At 54.7% G+C, this 15,319-nt stretch overlaps 4 protein-coding genes across 4 annotated transcripts; 2 read left to right on the top strand and 2 right to left on the bottom strand.

Annotated features, from left to right (window-relative positions):
* Positions 1-1,684, top strand: DICSQDRAFT_177060 (uncharacterized protein; the record flags this gene model as incomplete). Its single annotated transcript, XM_007360762.1, has 9 exons — positions 1-81; positions 134-275; positions 330-372; positions 425-659; positions 719-818; positions 874-1,027; positions 1,098-1,209; positions 1,263-1,364; positions 1,427-1,684. Exons 2-9 carry the CDS (start codon positions 158-160, stop codon positions 1,682-1,684), a joined length of 1,122 nt encoding a protein of 373 aa, XP_007360824.1. The 5' UTR covers positions 1-81; positions 134-157.
* Positions 1,685-1,896: 212 nt separating this feature from the next.
* Positions 1,897-4,079, bottom strand: DICSQDRAFT_77172 (ENTH-domain-containing protein). The gene is made up of 6 exons (XM_007360761.1): positions 3,852-4,079; positions 3,721-3,799; positions 3,045-3,565; positions 2,785-2,983; positions 2,289-2,728; positions 1,897-2,229 (listed from the first exon to the last, which is right to left on the bottom strand). Exons 1-6 carry the CDS (start codon positions 4,010-4,012, stop codon positions 2,046-2,048), a joined length of 1,584 nt encoding a protein of 527 aa, XP_007360823.1. The 5' UTR covers positions 4,013-4,079; the 3' UTR covers positions 1,897-2,045.
* A 3,596-nt stretch (positions 4,080-7,675) lies between these two features.
* On the top strand, positions 7,676-9,167 carry DICSQDRAFT_142974 (uncharacterized protein; the record flags this gene model as incomplete). Its single annotated transcript, XM_007360760.1, has 2 exons — positions 7,676-7,735; positions 7,791-9,167. The coding sequence occupies 2 exons, from the start codon at positions 7,676-7,678 to the stop codon at positions 9,165-9,167; spliced, it is 1,437 nt and encodes a 478-aa protein (XP_007360822.1).
* A 1,044-nt stretch (positions 9,168-10,211) lies between these two features.
* Positions 10,212-14,330, bottom strand: DICSQDRAFT_77169 (SNF2 family DNA-dependent ATPase). The gene is made up of 12 exons (XM_007360759.1): positions 14,200-14,330; positions 13,828-13,902; positions 13,687-13,763; positions 13,508-13,626; positions 13,358-13,455; positions 12,689-13,304; positions 12,268-12,627; positions 11,858-12,208; positions 11,729-11,798; positions 11,191-11,678; positions 10,518-11,137; positions 10,212-10,461 (listed from the first exon to the last, which is right to left on the bottom strand). Exons 1-12 carry the CDS (start codon positions 14,293-14,295, stop codon positions 10,348-10,350), a joined length of 3,084 nt encoding a protein of 1,027 aa, XP_007360821.1. The 5' UTR covers positions 14,296-14,330; the 3' UTR covers positions 10,212-10,347.
* Between the last annotated feature and the right edge of the window lie 989 nt (positions 14,331-15,319).

Genomic DNA, 15,319 nt, shown 5'->3' with positions numbered 1-15,319 from the left:
CTCCCGTCACGCTACATCGCCTCATGTTGAAGCTGAGCAGAGCCTCGGCTGACAGCGTTCGGGTGCAGTTCAGGCATACGTGTATCTCATTCCCTTGTCGCCGTTACTCGTTGTTCTCACAGTTTGACTCCAGGTATACCTCCGTCTTTCCCTTGATATGAGTTCAGTTACAGAAACCTTCAACGTTAACGAGGATGCGCTGGCGATAGTCCAGTTGTACGGGATGAATCTCGACGTCCTGCTGTTTAGTGTTGTCCTCTCGACGTTCCTTTTTGGTAAGCCTTCTCTATCTCATTCCCACGTAGAATTTGGTCCTCATTTACTGTCAGGTGTGTTGACCGTTCTGTCTGGAACATCGACATACTTCCTCTTGTGAGTCTTCGTGGATTTATGGCATCACCGCTGAGTTCATGCCAAAGACCAGTCGCAAACGATCACAACAGCGTACGGTTGTGTCGTTGCTAGCCAGCATCCTTGTCCTCTATGTGTCCACGGCTGCATATTGGGCCACTATCCTCGCCGATGCTATCAGTAGGAACCAGCTCGTAGGGGACGCATCGGCAGGGATTCTCATCTCTTCGTATTCCCCCGACATGGCGCATCATAAAGCGGTTGTCATGAGACATACCGTAATCGCTACCATTGGCCTCACTGTGAACGTGAGCACATGTCGGTGTTCTCGGCCTTCCTACCGTCAGGACATAACAAGGTGTCGTAGATGCTTCTTGGAGACTGTATTGTCTGGTGGCGCGCATATGTCCTATGGCGCACGAAGTTCGTCCTAGCCCTGGGTGTTGGCCTCATCACGATCACCCTCGGTACGATGCATCTACGAAGTCGCAGTTGTGCATACTCTGATGAGCGCATCGACAGCTATCGGCATAATGGGCGCAGTACACGCCTCGAATCATCTGCAACCGAGTATCATCATGACCTTACTCTATACGGGCGCAATCGGCACAACCTTCCCGCTTCTCTCGCTCCTGACGAATGTTTTGGCTACAGCCCTAATTGCCATCAAAGCTTGGTACGCATCCGGATGCACTCTCCCTACAAATTCAAGTGCATCCGCTCATACACGTGGTATCTGCACTCAGGAGACACAAGCAACTCCTACAAGCTTTCTTAGGGAAGGATGGCGGTAGTGCCGAGGTCATGAAGGTCTTGGTTCTCTTAATCGAGTCCGGCGCAATATACAGCGCAATATGGGTACGTGCCCTCTACTGCATGTTACCAATGCGTCGCCTACATTCAGCTTCCAGATCCTTGTCGCCCTATATCAGGTGCTCCAAATCAAGTCCCTAAACAATCCATTCGTAATCGGCTTCTCATTCTTCATATACGGCTGTCTCGCTCCCATCATCGTACGTCCATCCTCCGTATACCAGACACGAATTCCTTCTTGAGCAGCAAACTTCTTCTACAGGCCATTTACCCCACGTTCATCATCTTTCTCGTGGCGCTCAACCGATCTCAACTCGAAGCGAGCCTTTCGCCGAATGAATCAGATAGCCCCATGTCGACTCGGATCGGCCCCTTCGCGACATCGACGGCCTTTGATGTGCGCGGTTCGTATCAAGTCGAGCTTCCCGCCTTTCCGGATCATGCCATGGTCGACGAACCCAAGGACGATGATTGGCTGCAGTCTCTTCGCATAGAGAGGGGACATTCGGGGATAGCGTAGTATGAGTATCCTTCATGCAGAGAATGTAACCGCTCAGAAGTAGGGTTGTGACTACGACCATGGACTCCGACGTCCGCGACCTGGAGCAGCGTCCACGACTCTCATGCACTAGGGCACGACGCGATGTCTTACTGTGCATCTACAGGCTCACAATTTTACCATGGCGTGATCGAAGGCCACGGTTGAGCAAAGCCGAAAGGCACGAGTGACGAGGCAGGTGTAATGGTTAGATAACACGGTTTAAAATGTACATGATACTGATCGTACAATAGAGGAAGCATTTATACATGTAGTGTATTGGGTGACAAGATCCAGAAAGAAGAGAGGCCACTATCGCATTTGGCTTCTGATCACTCGATTCTTACAGCTCAATCAGATTGCCCTCCGCATCAGTGCTGGTACTTGCGCTAGCAGGGGCAGGGGTCACCCGCTGGGGGCTTTCCATCAAAAACGGGTTCTTCGTGTTCGCGGCCACGCCAGTGCGATCCGTTGTGACCGCACCCGTCTTCTGTGCAGCGAGCCTACCATACTCCGTCTGGCCAAACCTGAAATCATACCGCGTTAGTGCGATCTGCCTGACAAAGTACGAGAGTAATGAACACACCTGAGCGGCCCAGTGTTCCCGAACGTATCGACACCGTCGCCCGTGTAGTTGGCAAAGAGGTTGGCGAGTCGTTCGTTCTCCTCTCCGAGCCCACGTCTGCGCGGTTCGGTGCTTGCAGAGTATGGCCGGGACGCCTCACGTCTCTCGCGCCCTTCGTCGAAAGATGTAGCCGGCCTCCTTCCTTCATATGTCCCGGTAAGGTTGAATGAGACAGGCCCGTTGTGCGGCGGTGACGTGATCGGGCGCTCGGGGATCGTCGGGGAGGAAGGTCCGGCAATGAACGGATTGTTGGACCCGAACGCGGTGCGCTGCGGAGAGAGCGGCTGCGGCTGCAGCTGTTGTTGCTGTTGGAGGAGAAGCTGGGCCTGTTGCGCGGCGGCGAGAGCTTCGGCTTCGAGCTGATGGCGGGCGTACTCTGCTTGCTGGCGCAGGTACTCTTGCTGTGGGCCGGAATGAGAATGGGAAAGCGGAGGCGATGAGTAAAATGGGGACGAACCTGCATGGCCTCCTGCTGAGCTTGCTGGAGATATGGATTGAACGACGTGAACTGGGGCTGAATAGAGGTAAACTGGGGCTGGAGCGAGGTAAATTGGGATTGGATAGAAGTATACTGCGGCTGCATCGAAGTGAATTGGGGCTTAATCGCGATTGTCTGTGCAGGACCGTCAAGGTCAATGAGCGGCGCGTCGGCACCTCTGCAACCACAGGGTCAGCGTCCGAGGACGTGGGTGCCTTTGAAGTCATCAGCACACTCACGGAGGGACCGTGTCGTCGAAGACTCCATTCGCAGCCAGATCGACGAGCCTCCTCCGCCGCTCCTCGTCTTCCTTGCTTAACTCTATCGCCCGCTGCAAGTCCCTATCCTCAGCGGTCGAGCGAGCCTGTGCGTCACGCTTGCTCTCCTCAATCGCCCTTCTCAGGTTCTCGTCTTCTTCGTCATGCTTCTTGTTAGGTGTGCCTGATAGAGGCTTCGTCACCGGGCGCCGATATGGTGAGCGGCCGTCTTCGTCATCGTCATCCGTATCCGTCGACGTACGGCCGAGCATCCTGTCGCGCATGCGCGAGCGGGCAACACGCTGCTGGTGGAGGCGGCGCTTGTCCATGAGGAGGTTGGTGATGTCCTTGGCCTTCTGGCGGACGTTGGCACCCTGGTCGCGCCCCTCCTCGTCGATGTACTGGAACTCGCGGAGGGTCTTGATCACGTAAAGATTCTCTTCACAATAGACGATTACGTTCTCAGAGCCGGAGTGGAGGAGGTAGTCGAGAACGACGAGGGACTGCGAACATACCACATTGGGATGAGATATCAGTAATGAGACTTAGGCATGGAATAGAGCAGGTGAGTGCGAGGAACGCTGAGGTTTGCGGGGGAAAGAGAGGGGGGATAACGATGTAGGACGGACACTGGCTTCAACTGACGTGGAATATTCACCTTGAATACATGTCTCCAGTTCTTGCCTTTGTCGTTGAGCCGCTTGTCGATGACCTCCATGATGTCGATGAAATCTCCCCTAAGTCCTGATCAGCCACAAAGAGGACTGATGCATCCGGTGTGGAACGTACTGCCTGTAGGTCATCTGAGCGAGCTCGAACATCTCCTTACCCGAAGGTGGCCAGGGGTCGTTGCAGGTCGCATTGCGGGCCTTGATCTGGGCATGCGAAAATCCTTTGGTGTAGTTCTTTGCAGCTCTCACTGCGCTCCTTCCAAAATTTGGAAGTGACATTGCTCTGTAAACGACGTGCGATGACTAGTGCGTTGAGGGGGCAGGAAGAGGATATTGTGAGCTGGGCAGCCTCGCAGGAGATTACGAGAATTGTATGTCGGGCCATGGCGCGACAGGAGGCCAGACTGGCCGATCCCGGGGCGGCCCATGGAGCTCACCAGACGATGCTGGGCTCAGCCAAGCTGCGCATGCAGCACACCATGACCTCATCCAGCACAGCCACATCCGCATTCCCCGATGTACATTTTGGCGCTTAGGTCCTGGTCGGCGGTATCGGCTACTACGTTCGTTCTATCGACTCGGGTGAGATTGCAGCTGGCCACACCGCTGGGGTTAGAGAACTGAGGCTAAATCGAAAGGCAGCGGCGCTTGATTACTTGCGCGTTCTGGCACACGAACCGGCTCGTCCGCTGTGGCCGCCAGCCATCCGGACGATTTCTCCGGGAACACCTAGCACGAAGAAGCGTTGGGCGCGACGTGTGAGGTCGCAAACATGCGACTCTCGTTCCCTGCGTGGGCGAACCGAAGGTGGTCCTCTTTCTCGGAGAACGTGCACGGCCCGACCATCAACGTCTGACACGGCTGGCTGGAAGCTCGTTTAGCTTCAAGTCAAAGGTGAGCAAAATTCATGCAATGAGGTACAGCGCGAGTCATACTGACTCGGTCGTGTCGAAAGGCTCCTGGTGTTGAGAGGGAGATCAAGTTTCCTGAGTACAAAGACGTGTAAAACACCATGTGCAGTCAGTGCTAAGGGCTATCCCAGGGCAGGCACTTCTCCGTCAGTCGGGTCGAATATCGTGAGATGGCGTGTCTAGGACTCAATAGGCTGTCATAGGGTATTGCTGCAAGACGCCTCCCCTCATACCAGAACACACCGTGCCTGAACGATTCGCGCCTCTCGCACCCACTGATCGTCGTGACCATTGGTCGCCATTTTTCATGTCCGATGGGCATTACGGAGACCCACGTTCGCAATGTGAAAGGTGATCTTCCCGCAAAATTTCGAGAATAGATGACGTGAGCTCACCGAGCCCCACATCTCTTGCTCATGCAACTGCTACAGTAAGTTGAGCCACATTCCAAGCCACATGATATCCCTGGCGTCGTTACTGCATCTTCCGAGCTGCGATTCGCGAGACAAGTCCTGAGATCATCCGCTACCATGCCAAAGAAGTGTGGCATATCAGAGGACATTCTGGTGGGTAAGAAGGCCGCGTATCCCGCGCATCGCAACAAACCTTCCGCAGTTCGCAATATATACGCACCCTACTATCTTCACCCAGAGTCGATCCGCATGTCTTCGTCCGATCGGACTCATTGACGAATGTTGCCCTTGCTGATGCTGAATTTGAGCTGGGCCAAGGAGAAGATCGCGCTGCAACTTTGGCACGACTTCTGCGAGTGATATCGGGGACGGGAGAGCATATATGGGGTAGGGTGAGAGGAGAATGTTCTGTTCTGATATGTGTAACGTCAAAAGAAGGAAGTTCTACTTGGAAGTGGGCTGCACGAGACCCACAGCTATACCCACGGCGTTGCCGTTCATCTCGGAGGAAGCGCGAGAAGACTTGGACCCTGATGTATGGCTGCAGACATATTCTAACTGAACACATACCGTTCATACTTCTAGACCTACTTGCATAGCCCCGACGGTCGACGGTAGCACAACCATATGAATCAGCCGCGGTGGCACCAATAGACAGCGAGACAGAAGAGTCAGCCAAAGTTATGGTGATGAACCACTTGGTTGAAGCCGCGACATCATCCTACTGTAGCCAGTACAAGAGGTTCTATTGAAAGAAGAACATCGAGATGATAGGAGTCTTCCAAGCGTTTCGTGTGGGCGCCAAGCAGGCGGCCGAGGCTCGGCTTGATTTTGACGAGCGTTGAATAAGGTTCTTCCATTTATCCGGTTGCCAGCTCACCAATACTTAGTACTTATCGTTCACCACGCCTCGACGTTTCAGCTACTTACTGTCTGACTTTTTCAGAGTGTATGGCAGCGTCACTCACGGTTCTGCGACCCTGTACCAGACAAATGTATCCATTTTCGGCATCTCAGTCATGATATTGCTAACCCTTTGCGCTTGTGCCGTTCAGGTCCGCAAAAATATGCTAACCTCCGGTCGGGTCGGAAGTAATGAAGAAGCAAGTCCGCAATAGAAGGTGACAAGCGGCCCGGCGACCCCAGACCCACGAGCAACATGCACCTTCTCCACGCAGGTGAGAATGGATCTGCTATGAGTTCCGGTCTATGAACCACTACGATGCTGTGGCCTTCCGTTCAAGCGTTGGAAGTCCGGAGTAATCTGCAAGGCAGCGCTACTTGTCATTGGAGTGCGTGGGGTGCTTGCATGATCTATGATCATCAATCTGCACCATCTCCGTATTTGCCATCGGCTGACTGGCTACGAGCATAACATCTGCGCTGTCATGGTCAGTGCGCCTGAGAGTAACCTAGAGGCTCCTTGCGGAACCTGCCCACGGATACCGTGACGGGACCTTCTAGCCCGAGTCTCCTAAACATGCCGGTCAGCAGGCCGGGCTCAAGTTCAATTAACACGTACGACATTCTGTGCATACTATGCCGTGAACATGTCGCCAGTGGGTGTAAACAGCATGGCAGCTCTAATAGCGGATCGGAATTTTGGGTTGTCCACGACAGATGGTCTAGATGTTAGCTACAGGTTGAGCACGTTTCGGGACTTATTTTGGAAGCGCAAACTATCGTGCTCCCGCGATTCAGCGCTGATAGATCTCCCCGGTCGCGCTACCTATCCCGCGACCTGGTGCGCTGTGCATGCATGAGGACGTGATGTGCGTTAAATGTCCACACCTACCCGCATTGTCGCTCCCGACTGTGGTGGCTAGCTGGGGCTGCCATTACCCCCTTGGAGTCAGCCCAGCATGCGGCTAATGGCCGCACTCGGTACCCATCGAAGTCGATTGGCTCCGAGGCGACTTTGATGGGTACCCTGAAAGGGCAGGCGCAACAATGAGCCCTCCGTGTTTGATCGGATGTTGACATCATCGTCCAGATGCCGCCGAAAATGCGCACAGAAGTGGACGCGGACCCATTCGCTTCTCGCTCGCGTGCTCTTGGGTTCAGGCTCAGTGCCAGTGGCCTAGGTGCGCCAGCCCTGGGGTGTGAGTGCCAACTCGAGGCTCCGCTCCATTCACCGCACTGTACTCACTTCTCAGTGTAGGGTCACCCCGAAGTCGGTCGCACTGAGGTGGCCTCGTCAATTCACTCAGTGCTAGATACATACACGGAGAAACCTGCTGTCCGTCTCAAGGCGTCTCGGTTGCACTCAAAAGCTCGGAACGAGCTGGATGGGCCTATAGCCGACCCGTCGGAGTATATTTGGTGAGTAGTTTTTTATTCCCAGTAGTTGCGGTCTATCTTCATTGTGTCCAGTCCCTCTAACATCTCCCGCTCTTTGTCTTTCAAGGCTCCCAGCTCTCATGTTCGCCGTCATGCGTCGTTGTCTAGCCTCCGCTGATATCCTCAAGAATATCTGCGAGCAAGCCTACGAGGGTGGCTACAATCCGGAATGTAGAGCAACAGTGTCAGCGTTGAGTGCCAGTTGTCGTGCGTTGCATCGCGTTGCCTCCAAGGTCCTTTGGGGCCGGCTCTTCAGCCTTCGGCCGCTCATCAAGTGTATGCCTTCGGACGTATGGATGGAAGAGGGTCAAGACACCATTGACAACCGTAGCGCCATTGTAAGACGCTTGTGTTTCACCGTACTGAACTGGCACTGACGCTTCCGCATGCAAGGCGTTGACACGGCCTCCAGATCCTTCTGACTGGAAACGGTTCCTTGCAAACGCAGCGTTTGTTACGTCTTTCAAGAGGTTTGGGCTGGCTCCTGACCTCGATGACGACACTTACCGAACGATCTGCCTCTACCGACCGGGGCCGGGACCCCTATTGCCAAACCTCCATGAGCTGGTATGGGAGGAGGCCGATGCGGACGTGTTTGAGTACGGCTATCAGTTCCTTGGGCCAAAGTTGACCACCCTACACATCGGACAGCCACCGAGCGACACCCTCCTCCTCCCCATCCTCCGGTCCCTGCATGTGAAATGTCCGCAGATCCGCCACTTGTCGGTTCAATGTCGCTCAAGTGTAGGACCAGTGGACCCGATCGTCTCCAGAGCAGTGAAGCAACTGCTACATCTGGAGACAATTGACCTCTCCCTGCCGCTCTTTGACGACGCTCTCGAACACCTGGCCACTCTCCCGAACCTGACCGTTGCCAAATTATTTTTACCGCGAGACACGGAGCTACACGAGCGGCTTACGACCATACCGGCTCCTATATTCCCTCGTCTCACCATCCTCCACGTTAGCGTGATACGCCTGGAGCCGTCCCTCACTTACCTAGTTGACCTCATCTCATCCTGTCAACTCTCCGACGTCCGATTGAGTGCGGCCCATGACCCTTCCAGCGTCTCTCTGAACAGTTTCCTGACGGCGCTCAGCCGATGTCCGAGCAGCGACGTACTATCCGCTGTAAATCTCTCCTTCCCCATGTCCTCCAGCATTCCCCTCATGCGATCGCTGAACGCCGTTCCCCCTCATGACCACCCGGAATGCACACTTGACATATCCACATTCAAACCTATCTTATCGGGCCCGGAGCTCACTGACCTCGACGTTACCTCGTTTTTCCTACGTCTGGACGACGAATTCATTCGCACATTGGCCGCGGCCTGCCCAAGGTTACAATCGCTACGCCTCGTGCCCCCCTATTACTCGGGACGCTTACCGGAGGTGACCCTGGACGGCCTACTGCCTCTCTTCCGCTCCTGTTCCGACCTCGAGAGTCTCTCCCTTCCAATCAACGCCACAGAAGCCCCGAGCGATTTCACCGGGTGCATGCACGACTCGCAGCTCCTCACCCTGGACGTCGGCGACTCTCCCATCCGTTTCGCAGACGAAGTCGCCGCATTCCTCTCCGCTCATTGCACACACCCATCCTTCGAGATCATTGCGGCGCAGGCCCTCGAGGGCGACAGCAATCCAGAGCACATCCGGATGCGAGAGCTGCATTGCGTGATGTGGAACCAGGTTGCTCGCCTCGTCCGGCTGTTTGCGAAGGTGCGTAGCCAGGAACGCGAACACTGGATGGGGCGGGGCAGTAACCCATGAGTCTCGCAGTCTGCTCGGATCTCAATGCATGATCGTTAACGAATGTACGGCGGGTTGGTGGAAGTCTGAAGTTTGAGAGTGCTAAGCGATATCACTTCATCCTGGTGGACTTGCTCATTCCGCCCATGCTAACTCAAGACCGCTGTGTTTAGCTGATGACTGTATGTAACATTGCCGCGTTGTAGTGGTCCTATGATGTTCATTCCATATACATAATTATACCCTCAAATTTCGTGCACCGGAAAGCAGACCCATCGGTGCAAGTTGGACTCGAGTGCACAACTTGGGGTTTTGCGACTTCTCCGGTGTTTTCCGAGACTGCGGAGGTGCCGGCACGGACCCAGCTCGGATCCTTGGCACTAGCAGTTCATTGCGATGTTCGCACCTCAGTCTCCTGTCCTCATGTCGTTCTCCGCTCAAACTTCTGGTCTTGAAGCAAGCCGTGATGCAGCGCCGCAGCAAGTACCGTGAGACAGTCGTGCTTGAGGTGATATGGCACGCTTGCGATGAGCTCCTCGTCCGCATTGATAAGCCTAGTTGGCGGGCTGGTCGGTGCTTGATCGTGAATCGTGACTTCGTTCATCCGTGCCTTCGCACCAAATTGCTTCCAGCCCGATGATGTCTAAGCTCGCAGCAACGCCCTATACCACTTATCGCTCAGTTTCCATGTGGTGAGCCTTGGTGAGAACCCTTCAGCCTGAGTGCCAGTGGAACTTTCAGCGTTCAGAAAGTATACGCGAGAGGCCTTGGCGCTCCGACACGGAAGCGATAGAAGAAGTCGACGGTGGACATCCTCATTACGATGGGGTTTGACAGCGACACTCCGATGTGTATGTAGGGCGGTTCCTGCGCTTTGCTGAACACAGCAATGTTCACAACCCCGATGCACACCGGTGTACTTGCTCTTCCGATAGGCTCAGGTAGGTTGCCAGCTCCGAAACGTCTACACTCGAGCCATCCATGTGATATCGCCCAGGTACTGATGCCGAGTACGTACAAATATTGATTTTGTTTGCAAGACAGAGAGCTAGCGATATGCCAATGGAATCAATATTATCGCGACAGACGACCGCTCTATACATATGCTATTCCACTCTAAATGTACAGACGAGGCAGTGCACAAGTTCCGATGTACAAGCATGATGAGAGAACAAAGCAGACGAACAGCCAGGAAAGGCACTCATGTCTTCCGCTTCTTGGGCCCGCGCTTCCCCGATATCGCAGTTGTGCTGGGGGTCGACGATCGTGAGGCCTCTGCCTTGTCCTCCTCCTTCACCTGCTCGATGCCACGTTTCTACGCAGCATGCAGCGTCAGGACCAGCGCTCCGACCAGAGTGAATCAAGACGTACCTTGCCCTTCGTGCCCTTCGTCTTCACCTCCTCAGCTTGCTTGCCCTCTGCCTCCTTCTCTATCATTCCCAGGAGCGTGTTGCACCTCCGCTGGAGCTCCTGCGGACTTCTGCTCTTGAAGAACCAGTCGAACCGGAACACGGGGAACTCCGTGATATCCTTCTTGATCCGCTCGTACACGTCCTCGGCCTGCATGCCGTAGTGGTTCAGGCGGCAGAGCAAGTACCGGTCCTCTTCCTCCGAGTACACCTTGCCCTTGGTCGTCGGATAGTTTAACTCGAGCTCCTGCATCGGGTACTTAACCGACGCGATCTTCTTGGCGAGTAGCGCCTCGAGGTTCGAGCGCTTGTTTCGTTTCGCCTCGCCCTCCTCGATACGCGCCTTGATGCGTGGGTACTCTGAGAGCTCCTTCCACTTCTTCTTGAACACAGGGTAGTACCGCGCAACGTCCTCGGCGGTTTTATCCTGGATCTCAGACGCGAGTAGCTCGTAGTCGTCAGTCCAGCCGTACGTCTCGAGCGCGCGTACGAACTGCTGGAAGTCGCGCCTGCTCCAGTCCTCAAAGCCCTGGGCGATGAGCTGCTCCTTCTCCTGCAGTTGCTCCTCGGTGAGAGGCTCGGCTGCACAACATGCTATCAGTCTACCTCAAGTCGAGCAAAACACCAGCACATACCGTTGTCAATGAACTCCTGCGCCGCCTTTCGCTCCTCCTCCAACTTCTCCGGTGTGTCGTCCTCGGTCGCCGGTTCCCTTGTCACCGCAGGAATGTCGTTCAGTCGCTTATGCGCCGCCATCTCCTGCTCCTGCAGCTCCGCGAGCCGCGGCGGGAAGAATTGGAAGTCCTGCATCTGGATCTGCTTGGGCGCACGCGGGATCTTGGGTGGCTTCTCCGTCTTGGACGGACCGGCGCGCATTGTCTCTTTGAAGTATGAGTCGACGGAGTAGTTGAGCTTGCGCTCGCGCTTCGAGAGCGAGAGCGGGTTGAACTGGAGCGTCTTGCGGTTCCCGCGGAAGTCCTCGCCCTCCCACTGTTGTACAGACGCCTCGGACTTGAAGTTGGAGAGGTCCTCGAACGAGAGCGTTTCGTACTTGCTGTTGAGCTGCTGAGTGCGTTCCTCACCACGTTGAATGATCGCATCGATATCATCGTTGATCATCAGGCTGTAGAGTAGTCAGTGTGAGATGCAAAGGAGACGAGGACTCCGACATACTCATCGTTCGAGTTGACGATATGTTCGGCACCGTGTGCGATCATCTCAAGGAGCTCTTCCTTGTTCGCAGCTGCACATTGTTGCGGTTAGCCCTTCGCTCCTTCAGATCGCCCAACACTCCCAACGCACCTTTTGTAGCCTGCGTCCTCCCCTGCTGAATGACGAGCTGGTCCAGCCTCAACTTCTGTGCTGCTCTCTCTAACATCCGCTCTTCCACACTTCCCTCCGTGATGAACCTGAACACGTACACCTGCTTCGTCTGCCCGATCCGGTGCGCGCGGTCCATCGCCTGCAGGTCCGCCTGCGGGTTCCAGTCCGAGTCATAGAGGACGACGACGTCGGCAGAGGTGAGGTTGATGCCGAGCCCACCAGCACGGGTCGTGAGGAGGAAGATGAACTTCTCCGAGTCGGGCTTGTTATACTCGTCGATGGCGACGATGCGGTCGTCGTGCGCCGTGCCTCCGTCGATTCGGCAGTACTCTACAATACGTACCGGATTAGTTGCAACGCTTCACGCTCAAGGTAGGCCGACAACGTACTGTATCCACGGAACAAACAGTAGTCCTCCAATATGTCCAACATCCGGCTCATCTGGCTGAAGATGAGCACGCGTGACCCCTTGGCCTTCATGTTCTTCAGCAGCTTGTCTAGGATCACCATCTTGCCCGAATTCTCGACCAGGTGCTCGTCCGTCGTGTAAGGGGGGCCCGGCTCTGCGCCGTCAAACAGATACGGGTGGCAGGTAACTTTGCGGAGCTGCATTACGATGTTCATAAGCCGCGTCTTGCCCTCCTTCTTGCCTGTGAGGCCGTTCACGGCGTCGATGTCCTTCTCAAGTACAGACCTGTACCACTTGCGCTGCATCTCAGTCAGGCCAACGTAGATATTGATCTCCTTTTCTGAAGCAGGCTCATGAGTGTCTGATGACTGATACGGAGATCGAAAACTGAGGGCACGTACTGGGAAGCAAGTTCTTCTCGACGTCACTCTTGACACGCCGGAGCAAGAACGGCCGCAGGATCTTGTGCAATGCCTCGACAACCTTCTTGCTCTTCTCCTCGTCGCCCTCCGCGTCCGCATCGTCCTTGTGCAGGAAACTCTCCAGGTCCGCATAGTCCGAGAAGATCTCGGGACATATGAAGTTGAGCAGCGCGAACAACTCTTTCATGTTGTTCTGCAGCGGCGTGCCCGTGATGAGCAGCCGTCCGCGGGAAAGGAACGAGCGCACAATCTGGGAGAGGATCGAGTCTACGTTCTTGATGCGGTGCGCCTCGTCGATGACGATGTATTCGAACGAGAACTTCTTGAGTGCACTCTTTTCGATGAGACAGACCTCGTACGACGTAATGAGTACGTCGAAGTCCTGAGGGATCAAGCGCATCGAGATTATCTCCGCGCGCTCGTCCTTGCTGCCGGTGAGCAGCACGGTGCTCACGTCGGGCGTCCACAAGGCAAACTCACGCGACCAATTTTGAAGTGTGGACTTGGGTACGACAACGAGGTGAGGTCCAGAGATGTCGCGGTAGTGGCGGAGGTATGAGAGGAACGAAATAGTTTGGAGTGTCTTGCCAAGACCCTGTGCACAACCGATGTTAACAGTCACACGGCGCAGACTGTTACCCCACGTACCATTTCGTCAGCGAGGATTCCATTGAGACCATTGTGGTGAAGGGACACCATCCAATTCAAGCCTTGGAGCTGATATGGCCGCATCGTCCCATGGATGTCTGCAGACGCGATGTGTGACTTGTGAGTGAGATGGGCAGGTAAGGCACGTACAGCTTGGTGATTCCTCAAATACGAAAGGCTGGTCGTTTCCGTCTGCAGCCATTTCTCCATCTTTGAGCAGCTCTTCATCCTCCTCCTTTTCTGACTTTCGATGACGGGCGACCTTGTCACTGATGAAGCAATACCATTAGAAACGCCATGCTGATCAGAGACTCATTTCGATCACATACGTAGCCTTTTTCCTGCCACGGCCCTTAGGCTTCGGCTGCGCGTCGAGCAGGGCGGCATATTCAGGGTCGCGCGCTTTCTGGAATGAAGCATACCAACCAGGTGAGTTTGATGAAAACATATGAGGCGCAACGAGGACGCACCTTAATGTCTACAAAGTGCTTGAAGAGGTCGGTCTGACCGAGAAGGTAGGAATAGCGCTTTACAGCATCGGATATCTTGTCATACACAGTCAGCACAATTGCACAAAACGATAAAGGTGACGGCAGAAACCATGTGGGGTGGTCCATGGCAAGAAGATGCTCGGGAACTCGGGCATGCAGTACGTGGTACCCACACGCGCCTATATGACGGCCACAACGCCCCAAATTGCGCAAAGATGGGAGAAAACCAGCACTCGCCAAGATCTGGCCGAGATGCGCAGTATCAAGCCTGCGTTCGAGCTGTGTTACGAGACTCGCGCGGCGAAGGGTATAGGGGTATAGGCGCGAGTAGGAGGAAGGGACATAGCTTACCTTCGCCTTGTCCATTTCTTGCCGCTTCGCCGCAAGTTGGCCCTCATCATCTTTCCGCTTCTGCTTTCTCCTCTGCTTCTCCTCAGATGCTTGCATCTTGGCCAATTTTGAGGGTGAAGAAGGACCGTCCTGTTGAGTTAATGGAGGGGTCAGCCCGGAGAAGCACGAACGCCGGCGTCGTCCTTCGCCCAGTTCACGCGTCCTTCCTCGTGTCGTAAGCGCAGCCCATTATGGGGTTGAAATGACGACGAAAAACGCGTTGAGAATGCACGAACAGTGACAACCGGTGTCTTGAAACAACCACATGGGGGGAGTACGCACCTTTTCCCCTTCGCTCTGCAGCTCGTCGACCTCCATCTCATCCACAGGCTCTTCATATTCACTCTCCCCTCCTTCGCTCTCCTTCAGTAGCTTTGTCAGGTTTTGAGGACCACCAGATTGTTTGTCACGACATATGCGTACCTGACGAGAGACGATGTTACTCGGGACGACGTCACTGAGGATGTCTTCCTCCATAGGAACGTCTAGGTTCTGGGTATATCAAGTTAGAAGCATCCCATTGCTAGAAGAATGGCAATACAGACACTCATGGCTGGCCGCGGTGGTTGGGATGGGACGTTGTGGTGGGAGGAAGCAGACCGAACGGACGGCAGCCGTAGCCGAGACGCGCCACTGCTAACACAGGCGTCTCCCAGGTCGTCACATTCACGTGACACAAGGGTAACAATCTACCGGACTTCGCCTAACCCAAGACGCCTGGCAACATCAAACGCAGGGCCAATCAATGCAGAGAAGAGATGAAGTTCTGACAGATACCCAAGCATTCCGGTTTGATGGGGAGGTATGACCTTTACAACTGGTCGAGTCACTTTGGGGGTGCGCCATCTAGATCAGTGCGTGACGGAAACATAGCTTCTGATGCACGCTTAAGCAAAATTCTCAAAGTCTCGCAGGAAGGAGACAACCCATGCGCACAGGGCTGCCGTCCCAGAAAGGGGAAAAATCTCAACTGCCTTAACAGCCCAGGAGCGTGCATACGAATGGCCGTTTCCGGACACACAACATTGCAGCAAAACGACGGAAGTGATTGGAGGAGCACTCAGCGAACAGCATTGTACCT

This window comes from Dichomitus squalens, assembly GCF_000275845.1.
Source record: "Dichomitus squalens LYAD-421 SS1 unplaced genomic scaffold DICSQscaffold_1, whole genome shotgun sequence".
NCBI classification, from domain to species: domain Eukaryota; kingdom Fungi; phylum Basidiomycota; class Agaricomycetes; order Polyporales; family Polyporaceae; genus Dichomitus; species Dichomitus squalens.
The sequence above is the reverse complement of the archived record's forward strand: the minus strand, read 5'-3'. Positions and strand labels throughout refer to the sequence as shown.